This window comes from Coregonus lavaretus (genome assembly GCF_964263955.1).
Source record: "Coregonus lavaretus genome assembly, chromosome: 14".
Lineage (NCBI taxonomy): Eukaryota > Metazoa > Chordata > Actinopteri > Salmoniformes > Salmonidae > Coregonus > Coregonus lavaretus.
In genome coordinates, this window is record NC_140001.1 from 37,849,545 (window position 1) to 37,868,002 (window position 18,458).

Sequence of the window (18,458 nt, forward strand, 5' to 3'; positions counted from 1 at the left end):
TGTGGTTATTAAAGGTGTGATATGTGTCATATTTTTCCATGTGATTACAGATGAGTGTATCTCTACCTCAACTCCCCTCACTGATCCTTTAATTACTGTTTAGAGTGTGCTGTCTGTCTGTCTGTTTATCCTTCTCTCTATTAAACATCACCTGCCTGTCTGTGCATGTTCAGCTCCATAACACTGACAGAGGCACACATTCAATAAACTCACAGAATTACACACACGCACATATACCAAACATCTCCAGCCCCAGTGCTGTCTGTCTGTCTGTCTGTCTGTCTGTCTGTCTGTCTGTCTGTCTGTCTGTCTCCAGCCTGTGTACTAACTCTCTGTCTGTCTGTGTCTCTCCAGCCCGTGTGCTAACAGAGTGATCCAGATCGAGCCCCAGGCCTACCTGGAAGGAGCGGACGGCAGCCGCTACAGCCCCCCTCCTACCTCCTACCGCACCCCCCCTCCCTCCTACAGCAGCCATGGTTTCTCCCAGCAGACTCAGATCACCATGCAGTCTACTGTCCAGCTGAGGACAGAGTACGACCCCAGGACTCAGGCCTTCTATACTACGGCCGAACCCAGGTCCCAGATCTCTGTACAACCGTTTACACCCGCAGCCACCGGCCCCGCCAACAACCCCAATGCCAGTCACGGTGGTCATGGCAACAACAACCACCATAGCAACCATCACAGCCGGAGTGGGAGTAGCAGTAGTCACGGCAACCTGAACAACAACAATGGTAGACGTGGTTCCGGCTCAGTCCCGTTCCCTCCTCCTCCCCCGTCCTCCTCTGGTGTCCCCCCGTTCTCCCCCCAGGTGGGGGAGGGGGTGTGTGTGTCAGGGGAAAGTGCCAGCTCCACCAGGGATCTGCTGTCCCAGTTTGGAGAGGCCTCTCTGGGGCTGCGCTGTCTAGAGCCCCCCTGCTCACGATGGACCCTGGCTTCCTTCGCAGAGAAACACTACGCCCCCTTCCTACTGCAGCCCACCACCAAGGTCAGTCTGTCTGTCTCCCTGTGTGTGTGTGTGTGTGCGTGTGTGTGTTCCTCCCTAGCGGTGGCTAACTCTCAGAGCCTGCTGAGTCAGAGCTATCTAACCACAGAGCTTCAGTAGTAAGTTAGAGTACGTTCTAGTAGTCATATCTCATAGAGCAGAGCTAGACCTGGCCTTCAGTCTGTGGTCAGCATCTGATTCCAAATATTTCTGTGTTCTCTCCTGGGTGGGCCCTTAACCTGACCTCCTGACCTGACTGACTCATTCTGTGGTCAGAAAGACAGTACATTAAGCTGGCTGGAGTGTTGAGATGGGTGACTAAACTGGGATAGTAAAACAGGTCCTGATAGTGGTCGTTAAGTGCTCTAGCCTGCGTCCCAAATGGCACCCTATTCCCTATATAGTACACTTCTTTTGAAAAGGGCCCATCTCAACACTCCTCTCTAGTTCACTTTGGAACATGGGATGTTTCTGTGGTCGTTGGGTTTCAGTCTGTAAAGGACCACCCATGTTTGGTGTAGTGTGTACTTATCTCCCTCTCTCCCCCCTCCTCCCTCCTTCCCTCCCTTTCTTCAGGTGGTAGTCATCCTGCTGTTCCTGGTCCTGCTGGGGGTCAGTCTGTACGGGACCACACGGGTACGGGATGGGCTGGAGCTGACCGACATCGTTCCCAGGGAGACCAGCGAGTACGACTTCATCGGGGCCCAGTTCAAGTTCTTCTCCTTCTACAACATGTACGTGGTGACCCAGCGGGCGGAGTACTCCCAGGCCCAGCCCCTGCTCTACCAGCTGCACGGCCGCTTCAACACGGTCCGCTACGTACTGAGGGAGGACAACGGCCAGCTGCCACTCATGTGGCTCCACTACTTCAGGGACTGGCTGCAAGGTGAGGCATATACAGTACATATATACAGTGCATTCAGAAAGTATTCAGACCCTTTCACTTTTTCCAATTTTTTTGATTTTACAGCCTTATTCTAAAATGGATTTAAATAAAATAAAATGCCTCATAATGACAAAATGAAAACAGATTTTTAGAAATGTTTTCAAATTTATTACAAACAAAAAACAGAAATACCTTATTTACATAAGTATTCAGACCCTTTGCTATGAGACTCGAAATTGAGCTCAGGTGCATCCTGTTTCCATTGATCATTCTTGAGATGTTTCTACAACTTGATTGGAGTCCACCTGTGGTAAATGTAATTGATTGGACATGAATTGGAAAGGCACACACCTGTCTATATAAGGTCCCACAGTTGACAGTGCATGTCAGAGCAAATACTTTTTGAGGTCGAAGGAATTGTCCGTAGAACTCCGAGATAGGATTGTGTCGAGGCACAGATCTGGGGAAGCGTACCAAAACATTTCTGCAGCATTGAAGGTCCCCAAGAACACAGTGGCCTCCATCATTCTTAAATGGAAGAAGTTTGGAACCACCAAGACTCTTCCTAGAGCTTGCTGCCCGGCCAAACTGAGCAATCGGGGAGAAGGGCCTTGGTCAGGGAGGTGACAAAGAACCCAATGGTCACTCTGACAGAGCTCTAGAGTTCCTCTGTGGAGATGGGAGAACCTTCCAGAAGGACAACCATCTCTGCAGCACTCCACCAATCAGGCCTTTATGGTAGTGTGCCAGACGGAAGCCACTCCTCAGTAAAAGACACATAACAGCCCACTTGGAGTTTGCCAAAAGGCACCTAAAGGACTCTCAGACCATGAGAAACAAGATTCTCTGGTCTGATGAAACCAAGATTGAACTCTTTGGCCTGAATGCCAAGCGTCACGTCTGGAGGAAACCATGGTGGTGGCAGCATCATGCTGTGGGTATGTTTTTCAGCGGCAGGGACTGGGAGACTAGTCAGGATCGAGGGAAAGATGAACAGAGAAAAGTACAGAGATATCCTTGATGAAAACCTGCTCCAGAGCGCTCAGGACCTCAGCCTGGGGCGAAGGTTCACCTTCCAACAGGACAATGATCCTAAGCAACCAGCCAAGACAACGCAGAAGTGGCTTCGGGACAAGTCTCTGAAATTCCTTGAGTGGCCCAGCCAGAGCCCGGACTGGAACCCGATCGAACATCTCTGGAGAGACCTGAAAATAGCTGTGTAGTGACACTCCCCATCCAACCTGACCGAGCTTGAGAGGATCTGCAGAGAAGAATGGGAGAAACTCCCCAAAACAGGTGTGCCAAGCTTGTAGCGTCATACCCAAGAAGACTCAAGGCTGTAATCGCTGCCAAAGGTGCTTCAACAAAGTACTGAGTAAAGGGTCTGAATACTTATATAAATGTGTTATTTCAGTTTTACAAAAATGTCAAAAAAACTGTTTTTGCTTTGTCATTATAGGTTATTGTGTGTAGATTGATGAGTAGAGAAAAAAACTATTGAATCCATTTTAGAATAAGGCTGCAACGTCACAAAATGTGGAAAAAGTCAAGGGGTCTGAATACTTTCCGAATGCACTGTACATGCATACAAACACACAGGCTTGCACCGTACACTTTTTAGTTGTCATATTCTACAGTCATCCTCATTAGCGCCGGTTGTTTTCCAGCAACATGAATCATGTAGACCTAGGCCTGTAAACAACAACTAGACAGCGCTGGGGATGAGTGCGGGTTGAAGTGCTTGTACATTTACGTGTGTATTTATCTGCATCCGCGCTTGCATACGTATGTATGTGTGTGCTTGAATGTGTGGCGTGCGGCGTGCGTGTGTGTGGCTGGGCAGGGAGCTGCAGAGTGGGTGGGTTACAGAGATCTGTGTTTAATATTGCTCAGTGAGATGGCTGGACAAATTGGACCCAGACAGTGAGCAGAGGGAGACCCAAAACACTATCCCAGAAACAGGCTACTGGCCAGGGGGAACGGAGAGGGGAGTGCATGAGGCCAAGAGGAGAGAAACACTACAGAAAAGAGAGAGAGCAATGAAATAATTAGTAATTGAGAGGTAGAGATAGAGGGCATGAAGGAAAGATGTTAAGAAACAGAGGGAGAGAGATATATTCTCAGCCAGTTCTACTTGAACAAAAAAAAAAGTTTGTGTTGGTCCTTCTCTTATACAAAGCACTAACTAGACCGTATGCACCATGTACCAACGTCTTTTAAGAAGGCGTTTAAGTGAGGTCTCATAAAGTGCGCAGGGGAGAAATGTGTGTAATTAGACAATCATTATCCCACTCAGTGTGTGGGGCTAAAACTGAAACACATTGACTAACAGGCCCTGGATTACTAGTCTCACATCGCAACCATTTGGAAGAGATTTAACACATTCAACGCTTTGTGCTGAGATTCAAGTTCAAGCAGACATAAGCACACAAACAACCCCCAGCCATACAGAGACAGAGACAGAGACAGAGAGAGAGAGAGAGAGAGAGAGAGAGAGAGAGAGAGAGAGAGAGAGAGAGAGAGAGAGAGAGAGAGAGAGAGAGAGAGAGAGAGAGAGAGAGAGAGAGAGAGAGACCTGCTGGTGTTGTTGTTGTTGTTGTTGTGTGTGTCAGGTTTGAGGTCTTGGGGGCTGTGTAATTGTGAGACAAAAAGAGGTTGTCGTGAGCCGAAATGGAGTGGGTTCTACAGAAGATGCCATTACTGTGTTGTATGTCTATATGTAGCCAATATCTCCATAGGCCAGAGCTTCACGGAGGAAGGTTTAGTGATCTCCTGGAAGAGAGACTTCACATGTTGTTGTGCCCTGTTTGGTTTGTTTCTGTTAGAAACCGATTGGTCATGCTTCTAATGACTTCTACAATGGTCTGGCTACTGCTGTGTTCCATTGTGGTGCTCTGCTCCAGGAACAGAATGCTGCTCTGTCTCTGTTCGCTGTTTGAAGAGTGCGGTCAAGGCCTTGTGGTCCTGCTTTTAGAAGTTATCTTGAAGAATGCGGTCGTGCCCACAGGTCATTGTGAACAACATGGCCCGTTTTGGATGTGTGGTAGAGGTTTCTTTAGATAAAAAAAAAAAAGAGTGTTGTCCTGTTTTGCAGTGTGAATGAAACATGTTGAGAGTTCTGTTGGTCTTGGTGTGGAATGTGGTTCAAGTTTTTGATGTGGTCATGTGTTTTGTGTGTTCAAGTAAATTTTTCGTAGACCGAAGTGGTGTTCTGTGTAGTATGTTTTGATGTATGGTTATGCTATGGTTATTTTTATTTTGGTGAATGTTTTATTATGTTATGGTTGTGTTATGGTTTTTTTGTGTGTTGTGATGTATAATTATGTTATGGTTGTGTTAAACCTCCAAACGAGCATCAATGCCATACAACACTCCTTCCGTAGCCTCCAATTTCTCTTAAACGCTAATAAAACTAAATGCATGCTCTTCAATCGAACGCTGCTTGCACCCGCCCGCCCGACTAGAATCACTACTCTCGGCGGGTCTTAGAATATGTGGACAACTACAGGTGTCTGGTTAGACCGTAAACTCTCCTTCCAGACTCACATTAAGCATCTCAAATCCAAAGTTAAATCTAGAATCGGCTTCTTATTTCGCAACAAAGCCTCCTTCACTCATGCTGCCAAACATGCCCTCGTAAAACGGACTATCCTACCAATCCTTGACTTCGGCAATGTCATTTACGAAATAGCCTCCAACACTCTACTCAGCAAATTGGATGTAGTCTATCACAGTGCCATCCGTTTTGTCACCAAAGCCCCATATACTACCCACCATTGTGACCTGTACGCTCTCGTTGGCTGGCCCTCACTACATATTCGTTGCCAAACCCACTGGCTCCAGGTAATCTATAAATCACTGCTAGTCATAACCCCGCCTTATTTTAGCTCATTGGGCACCATACAGTGGGGAAAAAAAGTATTTAGTCAGCCACCAATTGTGCAAGTTCTCCCACTTAAAAAGATGAGAGAGGCCTGTAATTTTCATCATAGGTACACGTCAACTATGACAGACAAAATGAGAAAAAATTATCCAGAATATCACATTGTAGGATTTTTTATGAATTTATTTGCAAATGATGGTGGAAAATAAGTATTTGATCAATAACAAAAGTTTCTCAATACTTTGTTATATACCCTTTGTTGGCAATGACACAGGTCAAATGTTTTCTGTAAGTCTTCACAAGGTTTTCACACACTGTTGCTGGTATTTTGGCCCATTCCTCCATGCATATCTCCTCTAGAGCAGTGATGTTTTGGGGCTGTCGCTGGGCAACACAGACTTTCAACTCCCTCCAAAGATTTTCTATGGGGTTGAGATCTGGAGACTGGCTAGGCCACTCCAGGACCTTGAAATGCTTCTTACGAAGCCACTCCTTCGTTGCCCGGGCAGTGTGTTTGGGATCATTGTCATGCTGAAAGACCCAGCCACGTTTCATCTTCAATGACCTTGCTGATGGAAGGAGGTTTTCACTCAAAATCTCACGATACATGGCCCCATTCATTCTTTCCTTTACACGGATCAGTCTTCCTGGTCCCTTTGCAGAAAAACAGCCCCAAAGCATGATGTTTCCACCCCCATGCTTCACAGTAGGTATGGTGTTCTTTGGATGCAACTCAGCATTCTTTGTCCTCCAAACACGACGAGTTGAGTTTTTACCAAAAAGTTCTATTTTGGTTTCATCTGACCATATGACATTCTCCCAGTCCTCTTCTGGATCATCCAAATGCACTCTAGCAAACTTCAGACGGGCCTAGACATGTACTGGCTTAAGCAGGGGGACACGTCTGGCACTGCAGGATTTGAGTCCCTGGCGGCGTAGTGTGTTACTGATGGTAGGCTTTGTTACTTTGGTCCCAGCTCTCTGCAGGTCATTCACTAGGTCCCCCCGTGTAGTTCTGGGATTTTTGCTCACCGTTCTTGTGATCATTTTGACCCCACGGGGTGAGATCTTGCGTGGAGCCCCAGATCGAGGGAGATTATCAGTGGTCTTGCATGTCTTCCATTTCCTAATAATTGCTCCCACAGTCGATTTCTTCAAACCAAGCTGCTTACCTATTGCAGATTCAGTCTTCCCAGCCTGGTGCAGGTCTACAATTGTGTTTCTGGTGTCCTTTGACAGCTCTTTGGTCTTGGCCATAGTGGAGTTTGGAGTGTGACTGTTTGAGGTTGTGGACAGGTGTCTTATATACTGATAGCAAGTTCAAACAGGTGCCATTAATACAGGTAACGAGTGGAGGACAGAGGAGCCTCTTAAAGAAGGAGTTACAGGTCTGTGAGAGCCAGAAATCTTGCTTGTTTGTAGGTGACCAAATACTTATTTTCCACCATAATTTGCAAATAAATTCATTAAAAATCCTACAATGTGATTTTCTGGATATTTTTTCCTCAATTTGTCTGTCATAGTTGACGTGTACCTATGATGAAAATTACAGGCCTCTCATATCTTTTTAAGTGGGAGAACTTGCACAATTGGTGGCTGACTAAATACTTTTTTTCCCCACTGTAGCAACACCCACCCGTAGTATGCGCTCCAGCAGGTATATCTCACTGGTCATCCCCAAAGCCAACACCTCCTTTGGCCGCCATTCCTTCCAGTTCTCTGCTGCCAATGACTGGAACGAACTGCAAAATTCTCTGAAGCTGGAGACTCTTATCTCCCTCACTAACTTTAAGCATCAGTTGTCAGAGCAGCTTACCGATCACTACACCTGTACACAGCCCATCTGTAATTAGCCCACCCAACTACCTCATATTGTTATTTATTTTGCTCATTTGCACCCCAGTATCTCTATTTGCATATCATCTTCTGCATATCTATCACTCCAGTGTTAATAATACATTGTAATTATTTTGCACTATGGCCTATTTATTGCCTTACCTCCATAACTTACTACATTTGCACACACTGTATATAGATTTTCTATTTTTCTATTGTGTTTAGCAGACGTTCTTATCCAGAGCAACTTACAGTTAGTGAGTGCATACATTATTTTTTTATTTTTCATACTGGCCACCTGTGGGAAGCGAACCCACAACCCTGGCGTTGCAAACGCCATGCTCTACCAACTGAGCTACATCCCTGCCGGCCATTCCCTCCCCTATCCTGGACGACGCTGGGCCAATTGTGCGCCGCCCCATGGGTTTCCCGGTCACGGCCGGCTACGACAGAGCCTGGATTCGAACCAGGATCTCTAGTGGCACAGCTAGCACTGCGATGCAGTGCCTTAGACCACTGCGCCACTCGTTTGTTTATTCCATATATAACTCTTGTAAATGAGAACTTGTTCTCAACTGGCTTACCTGGTTAAATAAAAAAATGGTTGTTTTGTGTGGTTGTGATGTATGGTTATATTATGGTTGTGATATGGTTGTGTTGTGGTTGTGTATCTACAGGTCTGCAGGCAGCGTTTGATCAGGACTGGGAAGCGGGTCGGATCACACAGAGCAGCTACAGGAACGGTTCAGACGACGGGATCCTGGCCTACAAACTACTGGTACAGACCGGACGTAGGGACAAGCCCATCAACTTCAACCAGGTGAGACCCACTTAATAATACCAGGCTAAACCCATTCACTTCAACCAGGTGAGACCCACTTAATAATACCAGGCTAAACCCATTCACTTCAACCAGGTGAGACCCACTTAATAATACCAGGCTAAACCCATTCACTTCAACCAGGTGAGACCCACTTAATAATACCAGGCTAAACCCATTCACTTCAACCAGGTGAGACCCACTTAATAATACCAGGCTAAGCCCATTCACTTCAACCAGGTGAGACCCACTTAATAATACCAGGCTAAACCCATTCACTTCAACCAGGTGAGACCCACTTAATAATACCAGGCTAAACCCATTCACTTCAACCAGGTGAGACCCACTTAATAATACCAGGCTAAACCCATTCACTTCAACCAGGTGAGACCCACTTAATAATACCAGGCTAAGCCCATTCACTTCAACCAGGTGAGACCCACTTAATAATACCAGGCTAAACCCATTCACTTCAACCAGGTGAGACCCACTTAATAATACCAGGCTAAACCCATTCACTTCAACCAGGTGAGATCCATTTATTAATAATCCTTTACACTCGAGGGAATTGGCCTATATGGACAGGGCTAAATTGAAATGTTTCTTACAGAAGAAATATGGAAAGCATATGCATAACTATGGTAGCAATTAAAAGGGAAGTTTGGAGATAATAGGAAAATTATTAGACTTTAGGTGAGAACACAACAGTTCACCTGACACAAGACTGAATCCAAACATTATACTGTTGATTTGATGTGTTTTACATTTACTGTACTTTTTGCCACATTTGTTGATAACGAAATCAAAAAATACTCTGGATACATTCAGTAACATGATAAGAAAATGTGGGGTAGGTGCAACATCAGACAAAAAAATGACAAGGGTATGAGTGAGAGGACTAACTGGTGTTTCAAAGTGGCCACACACCTCTCCAAAGTGTGCACAGTTCCTAAGTCATTTCAATGCACTTTTATGACTCAAAGAAGAGTCTTCAACTATAAAGAGCTTTTTTGAGCTCTACGAGCTGTGCCGTTGATGAACTAGAGCAAGCACACTTGTAGTTGTTTAGTTTGGAACACAGCCCTGCATCCCCGCCTTTACACAATTACTGTTGTTGTTTACGCAAAACGGTCCATTATAAATCGCAATCTGGGTCAAATGGGAATAATTTGAAAGCTTGTTCTATTGCCAACATGACTAGCTAAATTATAAAATACGATCTTACAGTGTTAGGCTTTCACAAGCCAATTCAGAGAAGCAGATCGTAATTTTGGTGCACATAGAATGGAGCCATGAGTGCATTCAGATGCGTGGTCCGCGGCAAACTTTCTTCACAATACAACAAACATAGGCTTATTCTGTTCAGGACAACCCAAGGTATAACGCCATGTCATCTTGTAGCTGTACATCAAACATAGTTATCATAAACATTGACACTGTATATGACATGAGTTTTATGATATGGAAATGTGAAGGGCACTTTTAGTAAACGGGTGTTTATTATAATCCTCAACGTCTCGTAATTTACCGCATTTCCCTCACTCAGACAACAAAACATTTAACAAAGTTGCCCAATTAGCTGGAGGGATGGGGCCAACTTCTTGTCGCGCACGGTGCTCAAGTTTATAACGGCTGTCAGTCAAAACCCATACAGAGCTGTGAAGCGCAGAGCCAGAGCTCTGACGTCATGTATAGCATGTTACTGTACAGCCACTGCATTCCAATTTAGGCGCTTATCAGTGTCGAAATCAGCCAATTTCAACCAGTATACGGGTACGAGTGTAAAGGGCTACTACCAGGCAAAAGCCTGGTGAGACCCACTTATTAAAACCAGGCTAAACCCATTCACTTCAACCTGGTGACTTGTCTCCAACCCATTTATATAAAAAAAGTGAGTCAACTAGGTGGGTGTACAGTATGATCAAAACTCCTTTATCTAAACCAGGTGGGTGTGGGATCGTAAGTCGTTCACTTTAACCAGGTTATTATTTGATGATTACTACAAAGCAAGCCTGTCAACATCTGCCTAGGGAAGATACTGTACGTCTCGAACCTATTTGACTTACGCAGAACTATTTGAATGCTTGATGATGCTCTGTAGCGTTCTTATCCTGTCCTTCTCATCTCTTGTCCTGGCATGTAGCAGTGGTACAGTAGGATTGTACAACATTGGATTTTGATTAAGCCTTGGAGAATGGGATACTGAGTGTCACAGAGGCCATTTTGTCCTTTGTGGGTGTGCGTGTGAGTCGAGGTCTGTGGCCGGGCCTAGGAAAGAGGAAAGCCACACCCGGCTTATAAACGGGCCTCTCTCTCTCTCTCTCTCTCTCTCTCTCTCTCTCTCTCTCTCTCTCTCTCTCTCTCTCTCTCTCGCGCACATGCTCTCTCTCTCTCTCTCTACCTCTCTCTCTCTCTCTCTCTCTCTCTCGCTCTCTCTCTCTCTCTCTACCTCTCTCTCTACCTCTCTCTCTCTCTATCTCTCTATCTCTCTATCTCTCTCTCTCTCTCTCTCTCTCTCTCTCTCTCTCTCTACCTCTCTCATCTATCTCTCTCTCTCCCTCTCTCTCTTGCTGATGACTTTACCAAGCCCAGGAATTTAAAGCCCTCGCCGGGGCTGCAACCCACCTCTGAAAAAGCTATTAACTCTTAATTCAAACCGTTTGTCCCATTTGCTGCTAGCTACAGGCTAGATACCCAACTCTAACCATGGTGTGTGTGCATGTGTTTGTGTTCCCTTCTGCATCAGATAACTTTCACAGTGTTTCTAGTTAGGGCTAGGTGTAATAGTAAGCTGCCAGACAGAGGAAGATAGATGACAATATCATGCCCCCTGGAGTCTGAAGATATGTGTGTGTGTGTTGGTGAGTGTGTGTGATGAATCGTTGAAGCGTACCCTAGATCCTCCACTATGTGGCTAATAGTGTAGCCTAGCAGTATCTCCCAAATCGTCGCTGTCTGATGAAAACCTCTTATCTCCAAAACAGAAACTTTTCAGGAAATTGAAAAAAAGTACCGTTAATGAACATACACTTATGAAACTTCAGAAGCTATTTTGAATACATTTTCTTGGTCCTTGAATCATGAAATTTTCAGAGTGCATTGAGGGGAGTTACTGCTTTCAATAAAATAAAATAAAAAATGTGGGCAAAAATTGAGTTACAAGGTTTTCATCAGAAAGCGACGAAATGGTGGGTCTGCTACAGATGTTGTTCTGTTAGTTGGATGGGCTTTTGCTTTTAGTTGGTTGTTGGTAAACCACTGGCATAGATGTCACGAAACAACCTGGGAGGCATGCTGGTGTGCGGGCGGCCCTGTGATGTCACTTCCTGTGCCTGTGAGGGAAGCGGAGCTGGCTGCAGTGCGATGGGCCGTCAGCCGTGCTCCATGGGCTTCCCGTGACAGCTTGAAGACATACAGTGGTTGCGTATCCTGCTGCTTAATGCAAGACAGACCTCTGGAATTCAACTCTCTCTCTCTCTCTCTCTCTCTCTCTCTCTCTCTCTCTCTCTCTCTCTCTCTCTCTCTCCTTGTCTCTCTCTTTCTCTTACTCTTTCTCTCACTCTCTCTCTCTCTCTCTCTCTCTCTTCCATCTTCTTATTTTCTCTGTGCTCTGCTGCCGTGTCCCCTTTCAATGAGTGGAGAAGAGCTGAAGCTCGTGATGTCTTTGAGTCAACACTGTGTGCGGGTGTGCGGGTGTGCGTGTGTGTGTGTGAGAGAGAGCGAGAGAGTACATTTTTTTGTCAAAGTGTGCACGCATATACTGTACAGTAGTAGCTGTATTTTTTTCCCTGTCAAATTAAGAACAGATATTTTCCAACCCCGGCAAATTGCAAAGCTAGATGTTTTATTTTGATATGCCACACCACAGCTTTCTGGGGAGGCATTTTCTCTTTGATGTGTTTCTGCTAACATTTCTCCCAGCACTGGACGGCCATTCGTTCCTTATGGCCAAGGGAATTATATGAAAGTTGGCAATGTGTGTGTTTCTAAGAGAGAGAGAGTGAGAGAGTGAAGTGGAGAGAAAGAAAAGGTGAGTAGAAGAAAAGAGAGAGAGAGGATGAGGGAAAGAGAGGGATAGGGAAAGAAAAAGAGGGGCAAAAGGGTGAGAGAAAGAGAGAGTGAGGCAAAAGAGGGTGGAAAGGAGAGGGAAAAGGAGCAAGCAAGGGAAAGTGGGAGAGAGAGAGAGGCTGCCTTTGCTACTGCTATCAAGAGCCCTTTTCTTCTCGGTCCGGATCCGACTGTGGTGCAGGGCATTCTGGGTATCCGTAGGGGTCAGGAGAAGCAAGCACGAGCAACATTTGTACAGATGCTGTGTTATTTTTATAGCTCTACTCCATTTGCTGGGTGGCATTTCCTTCAGTGTTAACAGCGAGGTTAACTGCACACAGACGCACACAGGGACCCCAGCCAATTTTTTTATTGTTACGCTAACTAACTCAAGCAATTTTTCTCTCCCCCTCTCCTCCCCTCCACACCTCCCCCCTACCTACCCCCAGGACTCCCCCTCACCCCTAACCCTGCCTCTGTGAACGAGGGATTTATTGTACTGAGAAGGGCGAGTGGCATAGAGTGGTGTGCAGTAATGGAGGTAGCTAGCTACGGCCCCCCGCTCTCACAGGGGAGGGAGCTACAGCCCTCAGAGTCTTGAGAGGGGGGAAGCTAGCACTAGGCTAGTTAGCTCTGGGGGAAGCTAGCTAGCTGCTTCTGTTAGGGAATTGAGGTAGTTGTAAGAGAAAATAACTCGCTAGTTTGAAGTGGTGTGCAGTAATGGCTGTTACTTTCAGGAGCTAGCTACTAAGGCTTCCCGCTCTCACATGGGAGGGAGCCAGCTATAGCCATGGGGGGAGCGAGGGTAGCTGTTAGCCAGCCATGTTGTGGAAGTGAGGTAACCAGCTAGTTCTGCATGGGAAATGAGTTAGCAATGTGAGAAAAAGTAGCGAGGGAAGCTAGTTAGCTCTCAGAGGACTAGGAGGTAGCAAGCTGTATCAGGTCTGTGTGAGCTAGCCTTTCCTGGCTAGTTCTGTTGGAGAGGCAGGCTGTTCCCAACATGTTACCTGCATGCTTTATTTTTTCAGGAGACTAACACATGTGACCGCCTGAAAGCTGATTTGACATTTTCCATTTTCCATGTAGGCCTAATAATTCTGGGAAGTTCACCGAGAAGTACGGGAAATTTCAGAAGGCACCAGTGTTTGACTGTTTACCTTTCTTTCGGTTGGAGAGAGGGAGAAATAGTTTTAGCTTATTTTTAAAGCTGGTCCGTTTTCTCATGCCCATGCACGGTTATAAACAGGATTTCTGCGGTCGGTTCACATAGAGAAAGTTTTGGGTCAACATGTCGTTTCTACAATGCCCGTCCGTTGCTACAGATGTAGGATCTTAGGGATGTAGCTCAGTTGGTAGAGCATGGCGTTTGCAACGCCAGGGTTGTGGGTTTAATTCTCACGGGGGGCCACTATGAAAAATTAAATAATGGATGCACTCACTAACTGTAAGTCGCTCTGGATAAGAGCGTCTGCTAAATGACTAAAATGTAAAATGTAAATCTTAATTCGATCACTCTTTTGTTGCTGAGAATATTCCTACACAGCAGAAAGTGTATTCAAGGTTTATAAAGGCTTCTAAAGTTTGTAATTTCCACTTTAAAATGTCAGACATGATTTGCCCTAACAAAAAGTATATCCATTAATTGTTATCCACATAGTAATTCACATTTTCTGTTGCTGCATGACTATTATCCTGCTGTAGCAAACTGGCTCAAATTAAGATGTTATATCTGTAACCATCAATATCACTCACTATCGCTCTCCTGCCCTCTCCTCCTCTCTTTCTTTCTCCCTCGTCCTCCCAACCCCTCTCTTTCCCTCTCCCTCTATCCTCCTTTTCAAATATTAACTATTGTCTCCCCCTCTAGCTGACGAGGCAACGCTTGGTGGATGCGGATGGCATCATCAACCCGGGGGCGTTTTACATCTACCTGACGGCGTGGGTCAGCAATGACCCGGTGGCGTACGCAGCCTCTCAGGCCAACATACGGCCACACCCCCCGGAGTGGCTCCACGACCGCACAGACTCCATGCCCGAGACACGCCTCAGCAGTGAGTGACCAATCACAGCACACTTCACTATCACAAACGCCTCTCAATGGCCAATCATATGAGACATACGCTATTTGCTCTCAATAATTATTTGGCACACTGGCCTACTGATTTGGCAATTAAATTAAAACAGATTGGAACTGAATGTAAGAAGTGTGCAGGAACAACTTCTCTTTTACCTCTAGAGTTGACATTTATTCAGTACTTGTTATGTTTTGTGTCCTAAGTATTGTGTGGGTAATTTCTCCTTGAGCATTACATTTGACCTCTTTTGCTCAACTTCCATTCCATACGCCTTTATTACATTTGAGCTGCAGTTATGTTAAAGTACCTGTTTCATGGTTTAGTTTGTTTTATTCCATCTGTGGAGTTACTGACCCTTCTCTGCTTTCTGGTTTTAACTGAGGTAGTTGACTGTTTACAGCAGGGTTCCCCAACTGGGTTTTATTTGGCCCCCCAAGTTATCTGAGCAATTTTTGGGGAGAACTTTCATTATTGGACATAAAAGACTGTAAAAACACCAGGAAATCATCTCCAAGTGATTTTGATTTAAGAAATCTGTTCCCAAGTAGGGCTATTCCCACACATAATAGAGAGAAACGTGATCATATACAAATGCAAACAAGGTTTGAAATTATAAATGTTTTAGTCAAACATTATATCTGTTTGGGCTTCTTGCGGTCAATTTGACCGCCACAAATTATTTTCAAATTATGTTCCGGCTCCCCGACCATCCGCTCAATACAAAATCGGCCCGTGGCTGAATCTAGTTGATGATCCCTGGTTTACAGTATACTGTACTGTACTGTGTGTGTGTGTGTGCGTGTGTGCGTGTGTGCGTGTGTGCGTGTGTGAAGGCTCGACTTGCAGTGCTGAGGGGAATAGCAGGCTGTGGTACTCTAATTGTGCCTGTGGTGAAAACTCTTACCACCACAGGCCTCTAGGCATTACACACACACACACACACACACACACACACACACACACACACACACACGCACTCCTAAAACTCAGTGACCCCAGCACTGCCTACACCATGTTCTCATTTCCTTACCACACACACACAGACACACAGAGAGAAAAGTGCTGTGCAGAAGAGAAATAGGTTTGGTTAACAAGCAAAGGCTTGGGTGGGATATACGATTGGATAACAAGCAGGAAGTGCGTTACAGGGAGGAGATGTGATTGGATAACAAGCAGTGAGTGTAAATGTGATTGGCTAAGCAGCGTAGAACGCTTGACTGTGCAGGAACCCCCTGGAGCAGAGCTATGTTGGCAGAGCTCCAACTCCCAGTCCTAATGGAAATTTATAGTGGAGATTATAATGGGCCAAACCATGTTAGCAAGTGGTGCTGTTTAACCCTCCAGGCACTGGATCACACACACACACCACAGAGGGTCTTTGCGGTTCTCATTTTTGGGATGTTTTCGATCAAACGTACGTTTTTGAAAAGAAATATTATGTGAAACAATCTGGAATGGATATTGTAGTGGGGTGTGGTGGGTGAAGGAGAGGGCACATGAAATGAAATGAGTAGCATGATGTTAGTTTGATCAAGTCTGGTGCCCTACAGAAGAGAGTCCTGTTTTGGCAGTGTTGCAATAGTCACTACAAATCAAATGTGGTGTGTGTCATAGTTGACTGCATAACTGTGTAGGCTTTCCCTGTTTGACAGACAGGTATGAGTGTGTGTACGTTTGAGTGTGACTGTGTGTGTGCGTGTGTGTGTGAGAGAGAGGGTGGGGTAATGGTGGTGATTCAAACATTGTAATTACAGCGGATCAACGTCAGGCCTGACACTCTGCTGTGTGTCTGGGGCTGATAGCCCATCATTAGGCTGAGACTGGAGAGAATGGAGCCCTGTTCCTACCAGCCCTCCTCCCCCCCTACACACACACACGCACGCACGCACGCACGCACGCACGCACGCACGCACGCACGCACGCACGCACGCACGCACGCACGCACGCACGCACGCACGCACGCACGCACACACACACACACACACACACACACACACACACACACACACACACACACACCATGCCAGTCCCCCACCAAGGCTCATGGGACCAAGCATCAGCTCTGCCCACCAGCCAGTCCCAATTACTTTCTATAAAGAAGCGAAGTGAGCTGTAACATAACATAGTGCACTTGTTTGAACTGTACCATACTTCCACCTTTTCACCCCCCCCCCCCCTCCCCCCACTTCTCTCTCTCTATCTCTGTCTAGTTCCTGCGGCCGAGCCCATCGAATACGCACAGTTTCCCTTCTACCTCAACGGGCTCCGCGAGACCCCCCAGTTTGTGGAGGCCATCGAGTCGGTGCGAGCCATCTGCAGTAACTACAGCCGCCAGGGCCTGCCCAGCTACCCCAACGGCTACCCCTTCCTCTTCTGGGAGCAGTACGTAGGCCTCAGACACTGGCTGCTGCTCTCCATCAGCGTGGTGCTAGCCTGCACCTTCCTCGTCTGTGCCCTCTTCCTGCTCAACCCCTGGACCGCCGGTATCATCGTGAGTACACACACAGAGATATACACACACACACACACACACACACACACACACACAAAGACACAATGCACGCACGCAGGCACACACAATGCACATTCTAAAGCTGCATTATTTTTACATTGGATATATTGGCAGCATTTGTGTTGATATTATACATCAGTATGTTTGAAATAAAGTCAATTTCATCAAGCCGTAAGATTAAAATCCTCTAAAAAAGAGATTCCCTTAATACAGTACGTTCCAAACCATCCGTTTTAAACCTCCACTCCCATGCACTGTGCGGCTGTGGGAGTGTGGAAAGGAGAGACAGGAGGGCAGTGGTGAGTGGAGGCGAGAGAAGGGAGGAGAGGAGAAAGGGGGAGCTGAGGAGAGGAGTGGGGAGATGGGGAGAGGAGAGGAGATCAGGCTGCTGTGTGTTTTTCTAGCCCAGTCCCGACCCAGTGTTTATCTTGTGCTGTTTAGTCTACTCTGTCTCTCCCAGACACTGACTTCAAATAAATGGGGATAGGACACAAGTTACCAAGGCAACCCCCACTCCCACCAAAAAAACCACCCCTTTTCCCATATTTTTCTCATACACATGTAATGTAGGAGTTTCCAAGGGCACACACATATAAACACATACACTCACACAGCCCTGCTCTGTCTCTCCACGGGTTGTGTTTTTACGACAGGCAATGTTTGGGCCACCTGCGCCCTCTAACGCAAGGCGAGGGGACCTCTTGTTCATCCTCTGGCTTTACAAGCCAGATGAAAGGACTAGTTATGGCACGGCTTCAAGTTGAACCATTTGCTTTGTCCAGACCAGGCCACCAGTACCCTACCCTACACCCCTTATCCCCTACCTCCTAACCCCCATAGCCAAACCCTTACCCCAAGGCCACACACACACGCACATACACACACACAGGCGTTCCATCCTCCACCCACCTCAGCCATCTTCAAAGGGCTGGGGCCCCCCTGTAACTCGAGACCTGTCAACTTATAATAGCATTTACTCCTCAGCTCCTGTCCCACTCCTCACAAACCTACACACACACACACACACACGTTTGTTTTACTCTCCTTATGGGGACCAAACAATTGATTCCCATTCAAAATCATATTTTCCCTAACCCCTAAACCTAACCCTTAACCTAACCCTAACCCTAGCACTAACCTTAAACTCAAACCCCTAACCCTAACTCCTAACCCTAAACCTAACCCCTAATTCTAACCCTAAACCTAACCCCTATGCCTAAAATAGCTTTTTTCCTTGTGGGGACCGGTGAAATGTCCCCAACTGTCAAAATGTTCCTTGTTTTACTATCCTTGTGAGGACTTCTGGTCCCCACAGGGACAGTAAAACCAGAAACACACACACACACACACATTCAAGTTAAGTCTCTCTCAGTACTTTCTGCACCAGTTCATGCTTGATAGGTGGGTTCCCGTT

At 46.2% G+C, this 18,458-nt stretch overlaps 1 protein-coding gene across 1 annotated transcript in view; it reads left to right on the top strand.

Moving 5' to 3' along the window:
- The window catches only part of ptch1 (patched 1), a gene marked incomplete at its 3' end in the record, with an annotated part of 63,848 nt that extends 46,813 nt beyond the window's left edge, over positions 1–17,035 (top strand). Inside the window, exons 14-18 of the mRNA XM_084176863.1 lie at positions 355–988; positions 1,562–1,871; positions 8,268–8,410; positions 14,325–14,508; positions 16,743–17,035. Coding sequence (XP_084032989.1) covers positions 355–988; positions 1,562–1,871; positions 8,268–8,410; positions 14,325–14,508; positions 16,743–17,035 — 1,564 coding nt within the window. The remainder of the gene's footprint in view (positions 1–354; positions 989–1,561; positions 1,872–8,267; positions 8,411–14,324; positions 14,509–16,742) is intronic.
- Positions 17,036–18,458: the final 1,423 nt, after the last annotated feature.